General features: G+C 33.0%; 1 protein-coding gene across 2 annotated transcripts; it reads right to left on the reverse strand.

The window, feature by feature from the left end:
• Positions 1–6626: 6626 nt before the first annotated feature.
• LOC112720021 (uncharacterized) lies at positions 6627–8664 on the reverse strand. 2 transcript variants are annotated; one of them, XM_072206363.1, is made up of 2 exons: positions 7417–8664; positions 6627–7318 (listed from the first exon to the last, which is right to left on the reverse strand). In XM_072206363.1, the coding sequence occupies exons 1-2, from the start codon at positions 8280–8282 to the stop codon at positions 7240–7242; spliced, it is 945 nt and encodes a 314-aa protein (XP_072062464.1). In that variant the 5' UTR covers positions 8283–8664; the 3' UTR covers positions 6627–7239. The 2 variants fall into 2 exon arrangements, with proteins under 2 accessions (XP_072062464.1, XP_025626599.1); XM_025770814.3 differs by having other exon boundaries at positions 6627–8658.
• Between the last annotated feature and the right edge of the window lie 2063 nt (positions 8665–10727).

The following is a 10727-nucleotide window of genomic DNA, read 5'->3' on the forward strand; positions in this document are numbered from 1 at the left end:
CATACTACGAGGAGATATGAATATGATTGGATGATATATGATAATTTATACCAGTAATCAATTCTGTTAGCAAAGATTATACTGTCTAAACTAGTACTTAAGACTAGAAATATTCTTACTTAAACTTTACTCTAACCTTTGTCAAAATTCAACTCTCAGAACCACTACCAGATCCAATCTTATACAAAGACTTCTACTTCCTAAAATTATAATTTGGTTTAATTACTTTGTTAGTTCTTATAATTTTATCAAATTTTTAATTTAAATATTTATATTTTTTTTCTTTTTAATTGAGTCCTTATACTATTTTTAATTTTATAATTAGGTCATTTTCATGTCAAAAATATTAAAATAAATAGAATATTTCTCACAAAATATATGCGGTAAAAAATCTAATTAGGTTTTTAATTATGAATACTTTTAATTTACAAAAAAATATTCAGTTAATTATAACATTTTTTATACTAAAAAAGACTTAATTATAAAATTAATAACGGTATAAAAGCCCAATTGAAAAAAAATATAAAAATTTAATTATAAATTTAGTAAAATTACAAAGACCAATAGAAATAATTAAACCTTATAATTTATACAATAGCACCTAGGAAACAAAACTCTCTTAAAAAAAACTATTCAGTCTTTTGGGCAGGTTTGTCATAATTTCTGCCTTCTTGCACTTAGCCCATATCTCAATTAGTTAAAGCAAGTGGTGAGTCATAACTAACTTAACTAATCTTATCCTAACAACCATAACTAACTTTTTGTTTGGAAAATTTAATTTCACAGCTCTTACCCTTTATCTTTGTCATGTTATCTTCATATTTAATTGCTTCCTTTACATTCCCTCAAAAATTAGGTGAGGTGTTGAAGTCACTCTAAGTTTGTGCTTGAATCATTCAAAGAGAGGGGTTGATAATGGATACAAGTTATTGGATGAAACCATAGGTGTAGGAACTAAATTAGCATGGATCATATTGGTTTTGGATAGTAAATCCAGCATATATATTTTTTATGTATTGCTTTTTCAAGGCCAAGAAAGAAATTAAATTTGGCCACATCTTCGAGAAAAAAATAAAGTTTAATTGATGTATAAAAACGTCAAATTTCATATGGATTGCTCCCTATTGCTAATCAAAAAAGGAAAAGTTTAGGAGCAAGTAACTTTTTCAAATTCTGTCCAGCATGTAACCAGAAAGGAAAAAGTGAGTAATTGGATGAAATCTCACACCAATCTCGCACCATTAAAATTATCATTGATGACTATTTGATGGCTACAAATACCAAAAGTTGCTGGCCTCCTAGCACTCCTCAATCAAAAAGATTATTCGTACGCTAAAAATCAGCCACCACCATATATTTATATACAAACTGAATCAGTTACAACAAGTGGAGAGTCATAACTAACTTAACTGATCTTATCCTAAAATAACTAACTTTCTGTTTAGAGAATTTTACAGCTCTTACCCTTCCTCTTCTTGTTCTGTTTTTTCAGATATAGTTGCTGCCTTTATAAGCTCAAATCACCCAACTCCACCATCAGACCACTACAATTTTTTTAAATTACTACAAGCATATGAGTTTTATTATTAATAATTTGATTATCCTGACCTGATTATATTAAATTTTACGAAAGAAATAGAGATATCTTGCTATAATGTATGGCCAATTGAGTTAACAAGATATCATAGTAAATTGAGTTAATTAACATCAATCATATTCCATTTCTATAAAATGGAGTTTACAAATTGGCTTAACAGAAATATCCAACTAGAAAACTAATTATTTATCGATCAATATCAGTTAATTTTTTTAAAATTTTATTTTTAACTCACGTTAACATTTAAATGAACATAAAAAATCACATGTCAGAAAAATATCTAAAACTCCCCTAATAAAACATTTAAAAGTGAAATAGAATATTTAAAGTCAGTGATAGTTTTATTAAAATTACGAGAAAGACGAATAATATATTTTTTTAATTGAAATAAGATCCTAATAAGTGAAGGCAAAGAAAAAAAGTAAATTAAAAAAGTCTTAAGAAAAAAAATTAGTTAAAATTAACATATAAAAAAATTTCACATTAGGTTTGACTGCATGCAACGTTTGACCACATTTTTAAATAGAACACAATTAACTAAGACTAGCACACACACTACTTGCTTTAATTTCAATATTATTATATATTCGGACCAAATTAAAAACATCATTTTTCTGTGTGAATTTCTATGAAAAACAACTTGAAAGTTGAAATAATATAAGGGTGTAGGTCCACCGTTTGATACCAAAATATTAACGGGAATTAGGGGGTGCACATGGGTCGGGTGAAGTCGGGTTTGATGTGACTCAAATCCGATCCGAAATATACACTGGGTCTATTTATTAGACCCGAACTCGATCCTAGATCCGATGAAACCAATACACTTTCGGGCCACAATTATACCGGGTAAAAACCGGGTGAAAACCGGGCCGTTAACATTACTATACGTTGATACCTTCTTGTAAGCTAACATGTAAAAATATCCAAATTTCTAAGACTCCAACCATTATTTAACATGGTAAAATTCACTTAGAAAAATATAACAAAAACCAACCATTCTTTAAAATTAAAGCATAACCACAATCAATACTAAAGCAAAACCACAATCAATACTAATATTGTCTAATAATACCAAATATTTGAATCAATACAAATAACACAATATTATGCATTAGTCTAAAGTTTTAAGCATTCTAAACATAAAACATTAACTTATAGTCTTATAATGACTAATAACACAAAATATTAAGGTTTACAATACTTAAATTCCACATAAGAATAGTCATGATTCATCACTAATAACACAAAATATTAATTGTGTATGATGACCGGGCCACCGGGCCGACTTCGGGTGACCCGAGCTATGACCCGGACCCGACCCGAAATAATGACCGGATCTATTTTTGAGACCCTTACCCGGCCCTAAACCCGATGAAATCACACCAAATTAGCCCCTAAAGTGTTCGGGATCGGACTGGGCCTTCGGGCTGGGCCGGGTCTGTGCACCCCTAACGAAAATGTTTGGTAACCAAAGAAAATCAGCCAAAAACAGTCATAATTTGTTTTATTTAGCATTAATTAATTGTCGCAACAATTAATTAATATTAAATAAGACAAGTTCTGACTGTTTTTTTAATCTACCTAGCATTACCCAATATTAATAATTTATAGATTGGAGGCTTCATTATTGGTTACCCAAGTTCCAACTGTTCCAAACTACAACATATAAATGTGGGTTTCATTCAACAAATAAAATTGTTAAAGCTTCAATTAGCATTGCATATTGTGTAGACTCCTAATTGATCTTGTACATGAAAAGGGGTGCATATAGGGGTAGAAGGGTAAATGGCTATTCAAAGTTGGATAAGGAAGATCCTCAAGAGAAAATGCATAGAAGGGCACAGTTCTTAATCTACAAAGAGTTGAACAAAGCAGATTCTATTAGTAAGAAACCATCATCATCATCATCATCATTTGTTATGAGGATTAGAATGTTCAAGTTGAAGACTAAGATTGGGAACACATTGAGGAGGATCAACAAGAGAATCTTCCCGTCATCATCATGTGGGGTAATTAAATCACAAGTTATGGATCAAGTGAAATCATTCAAGAAGCAACTCATCATTGGTAGAGGACAATTCTTCAAAGTCTAAACACTTTCTTCTCCTTTCTTCTAATATTATTCATTAGCAAGATGCACTAAAATTGTTATTTGTATTCATTTTTATCTTGTACACTAAATGAAAAAAACACACTTAGTTTCTTGATCTATTAATAAATGTGGTATAAAATAATTTATTTGATGATTAGAAGACGGGTGTTAAAATATAGTATGTAAAATAAAATAGATCTCGCTAGAAACCAATTAGAGTGTAGGCAATTTAGAACCAATTAGTTGAAAAATAGGTCTATTATAAAAAAAAATGAATCTCACAACTCTAAGTTTTTAAATTTTAAAATTAAAAATAAAAGAGGATAAATTAAATTGAGTTGGCTTATATTATAAAAATTTGAGAGGGGGATGAGAGAAGGGTAATAATTTTGTAAGAACCTATTTAGGCTTTTTTTTTTTTTTTGGACTGAAACTCTTTCTCCTTTCTGAGTTTCTGATTTCGTCATGAAAGTGAAACCTTAATATTGTTTCTGTTGTAATAAAGGAGTAAAGAGCCCAAGCTTGCAAAACTATATTTTTAATATCTAGCCCAATATTCTCAGCAATATAATAGAAAAAGATCTACTACATATTTTTGGCATTTAACATGATATTTTGAACCAAACAATGAAAAGCCCAATACCTAAATAAAATGATCATCTTTCATTTATTATCAGTTGTTTTTTTTTTAAAAAAGAAACAAGCACAACATACTAAGTGGAGCGTACAAGAGACATAACATGAACTTTAGTTACACCTATATCATTTTCGACAGAGTCATCAACAACATAGTTTACTTTGACACCATTCTTTAGAGCAACAAAACGACCTAGTAATACAATCCACTACATCTGTTGATTTATTTTGAAAAATGAACTCATTCCTACACAACCAAATATTCTATATAACGGAGAAGAACTCCACTAACCATGTTTTCTGTGCGTCTTTCCTCAAGGGCATCATCCTCCAACTCTCAAAGTGCTCCTTTATGGATCCTGGGATGCTCCATGCACGACCCACATAGCTAATTCATGTGCACCACACCTGCCAAGCGTACTCACACGTAATAAACAAATATTGTACAGTTTCAACCTCCTTGTTATACATAACACAGACATTATTATTTCGTTCAATGATGCCCAAATGACTCAGTCGATCCTTTGTATTAACTCGATCTACAAACACAAACCAAGTAAATAACTCTACTCGATGGGGCACTAGTTAGTCCTTTCCAGATTCCATTTGTGAACTTATAGTTAAGAATATCTTCTGTTACCGTTTGTACCTGCAAAGCCTGCATAAATGAGTTAGTAGTATAAACGACTTTCTTATCAAATTTCCACACCATTCTATCTTGTATGCCTTCTATCAGTCTCACATCTTGCAAGATATCTAACAGATGGTTCAAATTGTTAGTCTCCCATTGACGGAGTTCCCTCCTCCACTGAAAATTTCATACCCACTCTATTCTATCCCAAAACTCACAGTCCCCAATCACGGATCCTTTATTATTTGAAGCCAAGTAGAGCCTCAGAAAGGAATCTTTTAGCTTTCCTGACTGTAACCATGTATCTTGCCAAAATCTGGTTGATCTGCCATCGCCTACTTCCATAATCAGTCCGTCAATAATCTTTTGTCTGACATATTACTCCTTTATTTGCAAGTGACAAATATCTCTCCACATGCCTCCTTTTGCCGGTATAGCTTGAGTAGACAATAACTGTTCAGGATTCAGATTATTGCAGGAGCACACAACCTTCTTCTACAACGGACAATCCTCCTTAGAAAATCTCCACCACCACTTAAACAATAAGGCGGTATTACGGATCATCGCATCTCCCACACCTAACCCTCCTAATTTCTTCGATGCCGGTATCAACTCCCACTTTACAAAAGCCAGCCCAGGGTGCCCATCATCCTTCTCCCAAAAGAACCTCCTTTGCAGTGAAATTAGTTTTTTTACCACTATAGCCGGCATTTTATACAAATTCAAATAGTAAGTAGGCAGGCTATTAATTACTGACTTGATGAGGACCAACTTTTCTGCTTTATTGAGCACTTTTGTTTTCCACAAACTAAGTTTCTCTTCTATTTTATCTATTACTGGCCTCCATGTTTTAACTAGTCTTAGGTTTGCTCCTAACTTAATATTTAGGTACTTCACTGGTAGTTTCGTCGTCTGACACCCTAATAATTAGCACATCCGACTAATCCACTCTTGGCTACAATTCACCCGTATCAAGCTGGACTTGTCAAAATTAATACTAAATTCAGACATCACTTTAAAGATGTACAAAAATAATATAACAAAAGTAGTACGTATAACATCCCCCCTCTCCTCAAAAGTAAAACTTATAGTTTAAGTTTCCCATTATAAACAAAAAAAAAGGGGGAGGGGGAGATATTAAGGCATCTTAATTGTTATGCTATGCTACATGAAAAAAAAAAAGGGGAGAGGGGGAGGGGGAGGGAGATATTAAGGCATCTTAATTGTTATGCTATGCTACATGAAATTAAAGTCCCTTTTTCCTTTTCAGAAGTTAGGAATCAAGAAAAAAAAAAACTACGAAATTTTAAATTAAAATGAGGACAATAACTTATATCATACGTATTGTTAAAAAGATGCTCCTATGTATAGAGTTGTGACATAATCCTCTTGCATAGGAACTGTTCAAGACTTCAAATGATTAAGTGAAAGATGATATTTTCACAAGCTTCACATTCAAGAATCAACCATATTTTACCAAATAATAAATAACTACACAAGTAGTACAAGTACTGTGTCTCCTACCATTCCACAATTTCAATGGAACCCCACAAACAGCTTCTCATAGATGCAAAAAAAGCAGAATCACATGGTTGCTACTGCCAAAGTATCAAACTATATAATTGAAAAATATATAAAAGGAAAGAAAGAAAGAAAAATGAAGGGTAGCATTAATCACACAATCAAGGAAATATCATAGAACAGCAAAGACAATAACATTTACATATAACTCATTTGATTTCTATACTAAGTGTCAGTTTAATGCACAAATTTTGTGCCAAATGATCCAATAACATGGATTATGTCAAAAATCATCACTTAAACTACAAAATACACATACCAAAATTAACATTACATCTCTTCACGATCATAACCTTTTGATCAATTCCACATACTACTTTGTGAACTCTCTCTAATCTAAAACTTTTCCACTATTTATTTATGTGTAAATTTTTATAATTGACTAGAACAAAAATGGGCTCAATTTTATTCCAACCAATCACAAAATTTGCACATATCTAAATTATGCAAAGTTTTCACACAAAATTTAATCACACACTATACACAATCACAAAGCAAGGAAGCACAGCCCTAGGATTAAACACCAAAAGTTCCTCCTCGTCTAGCCGAGTGTACACGCCGCTGTCGCCGCCACGTGCCATCACGGAGTCGAAACTCCCACCATCCTCCTTTTCTGCTTCGTCTGAATCCGATCCAATCCGACCCGCAATTACTCTGCAAACCAGCATGGCTCGCTTCACATTCATGAAGCCAAACTCACTTTCAATATCTTCTGGGATTGACACGTGTGCCCTCCAGCTGGATGCCAACGTGGAAATTCCATCTAATTTGGGCGAAAACCCTGATTTAATTATCCCACAAATATTACAAAATTGTTGCGAACAAATTGAAGAATTCCCATTAAGTCCCAAATCACATAAAAAAGTTGAACAGTGAAACCTCATAAGCTCATTGCCATCGGCGAGGCACCGCTCGTCACGGCGGCGCGTGGACATTATGCCGCCGTGAAGTGCGGCCCTCTCCTTGACAGCCTCGCGATACTCCTCGAACCGCGAGAGAATCTTTTGGCTGTTATGGATCTTAAGGATCCGGGTTATGGTCGGGAACTTTCGGATCTCGGGCCAACCCGACTTGAATATGATCTGGACTATGTTATGACCGGGGTCGGATCCGGGTAGCTCCGACACCGCGTGCTTCGTAGATTGATGCTGCTCCAGTAGGAGCGGCTTCTGGAAGATCTCGCCGCACGCGGTGCAGGGGAATATATCATTCCGGAGAGGGAAGAAGAGGCCGCTGTCCAACTCGCCGGAGATTTCAGATTCGGGTCGGACCAATGATCCGGGCAAGTTCCGACGAGGAATGTTCATGGAACTCGGGTCGGGTTGCAATGAGGAAGTAAGAGAATTCTGAGAGGACCTGGCGGCGGTAACGGTGGCGGAGGCGGAGTTGCTGGTTGCGGTGGCAGTGGTGACGGTGGAGGATTGTGGGGAGGGATGGGTGGTGGTTGTTGTGGCGGTTTTGGTTTTGGTGGAGAAAAGGTGTTTGATGAAATGCCAAGAAGAAGAGAGTGCTTTGTGGGTTTTGAATTTTGGGTGGGAAGGTGAAGACGGTTGTGAGTGTGATGAAGGTGAGATTTTGCGTTTCTTTGAAGATGGTTGCAAGAGATTATTATTATTATTGTTGTTGTTTTCTTGCTTTGTTGTTGTTGATGTGTAGCTGGTGGTGAAGATGAAGCAACCAAGGTGAACAATGAGGATGATGAACATAGACAGGAACTTGTTGAAGAAACTTGCTATGCCTGCCATGTGTTTGTGTTTTTGTCTCTGTTTTTTCGAGGTTGTTATTGTTTTCTTTTTATCTGTCTCTCTTTGGGTTTTTGAGTTTGAAGGTAGCTAAGAAGAAGAGACCATGATGATGAATGATGATGGGGTTGGATTGGTGGTGGTTCATTTCATTGAGAAGAAGAAGAAGAAGAAGAAAAAGGGTTTTTGTGAGATGAGAATAATGGGAAGAAAGTAAACAGAGAAAGGGAAGAGAAAAAGAAAGGAAGGAAGGAAGAAAAGAATGGAAAAGGGAGAGAGCTAGATTGATGGGTTAGAACTTAGAAGGGTAGGGGCATTCGAATAAGAATAAAAGCTAAACAAGACTATAAAAGAAAAGAGCATTAGGTGTAACGCTACTTCATATACTTCATTAATGCTTTTTCTCATATTTCTATATAGTTTCATTTTTAAGAATATCTCGTTATTAAATGAATGATATGTGAATTGTGATTGTGGTGTGGTGCATGCATGTCCTATAAGGAGAGATTGTTATTATAATAATATAAGGGTAAGTTCTTAGGGAGAGAAGGGTAAGTTCCATGGTTGTACTAGGGTAAGCTTTAACCAAAAGTAACGGTATGTCACTTCTTGCTACTTGCTAGGACCCTTTGCTAATTTCCCCCTTCAATTCAGGATTATTGAAAAATGATTCTCTCTTTATTAGTTATCTTTTAGGTGGAACAAAACACGTTTAAGCGATTATGAAGCAAGAAATTTAGCTCAAATTTCTCCCCCTATGCTTTTCACATAAATAATTTACACGGATAAGCAATTATGAAGCAAGAAATTAATTAGAAAGTTTGGTTAAGAGAAACGAGAAGAAACTAATAAGACTTTGATTGGAACTTACAAGTGTGTAAGTTTTGTTGGACTAATGACAAAAAAAATTTGGAAAAGTATAGGGCAGCAACTTTTTCAAATTCTGACCAGCATGTAATCAGCAAAGAAATGTGAGCCATTGGATTAAATCTCACACCAATCTCACATCATTAAAATTACCATTGATGACTATTTGATGACTACAAATCACAAAAATTACTGGCCCCTAGCACTCCTCAAAAAAATTATCTGATTTTAGTGCAAATTATATTGTATGCGGTATAAATTATAATTGGAGACATCACCATTTAACTAAAAAAATATGCCTTTCACAACTATATATTTTAAATATGAATAGCTTTAAAAGTGTTTTAAAATATTTTTCTATTATTTAGGGTTTAGGTATTTTATCAAATATTATTTACATATGAAAGACTGACTACATAAATATTTATTTTTTTGAGATAAATTGTGAAAGTATTAATATCTTAAGAACTAAATTTGTGATTTACCCTTCAATAATTCATTAACAAGTTACATTATTTTTATATTCTATTTAGGCAAAAGTAAAAGTTTTTTTTTTTTTTAGTTTGATGGTCCAATTACAAACTACACATACCCAATAATTAGGCTAGTGGTCTAGAACACAATTATATATGTTACTGTAAAATTGTTACACAATTTATGCTGTCCATAAAAAGCTAAACATAATTGACTATTTATTCAGAGAGTCTCATGTTTGTTTGTTTTGTTCTTGCATAGTTTTCACACAAGTGGCTTCTCAGTGGAAAATATTCTCTTAAAAATTTTAATTAGAAACATCTCTTTAGTAACAATAAAATTAACTACCTTGTTTAGTTTTTGAACTTCTAGGTTCATGCATACAGATTTCATACTGCATAAAAAAAATCAGGAATATATTCTTTTTCAGGAAACCTAGAAAAATAAATAAATATTAAGATACACATTTTGGAAATAAATTATTAATAATTGATTCAAGTTCAACCAAATATATTGCTAATATATATATAAAATGTGATGAGTACATACATGCATGCATAAATTACAGAAAAGTCAAGTCACCAAAAAAAAAAATTACAGAAAAGTCAAGTATTTTTTGTCACCTAAGATGGATTTTTGTATTTTTCGCCAAATTCTAAAATATGAAAATTATTGTAGAAATATGACATTGAGACAAATTTTTTTGGTTCTATTGTTAAATGTTAAATTACTATTATTAAATATGTTTTCGCTGTTATCCCTGTATTATATTATATATGGATTTTGTTAAGTAGATAATGATTTTTGTAAATAATGTGAATAATACGTTCTAAAATTGATCCAATAAAGTAAAAAAAATACTCTAATTTTAAATTACCTCATAAACTTTAACATTAGGATAATCATTTGCACACCTATTAAATTGAACATCCAGTCATTGTTAACTGTGCATGAGTAAATCGAATCAAAAGAAATAACCATCCAATTAAAAATAATGAACATAATCATCTGCATACATATCCGACATATCCATTATTCACAATTTCACATTATTTAGTATTCTTATTGTCTACCTCTCTATATATATATACTATGTTATTATCTCTC

Source organism: Arachis hypogaea, chromosome 11, assembly GCF_003086295.3.
Source record: "Arachis hypogaea cultivar Tifrunner chromosome 11, arahy.Tifrunner.gnm2.J5K5, whole genome shotgun sequence".
Classification (NCBI taxonomy): Eukaryota; Viridiplantae; Streptophyta; class Magnoliopsida; order Fabales; family Fabaceae; genus Arachis; species Arachis hypogaea.

Bases quoted from the DNA above. Each gene is read 5' to 3' on its own strand.
- LOC112720021 (XM_025770814.3), bottom strand. From the start codon at position 8,282: ATGGCAGGCATAGCAAGTTTCTTCAACAAGTTCCTGTCTATGTTCATC.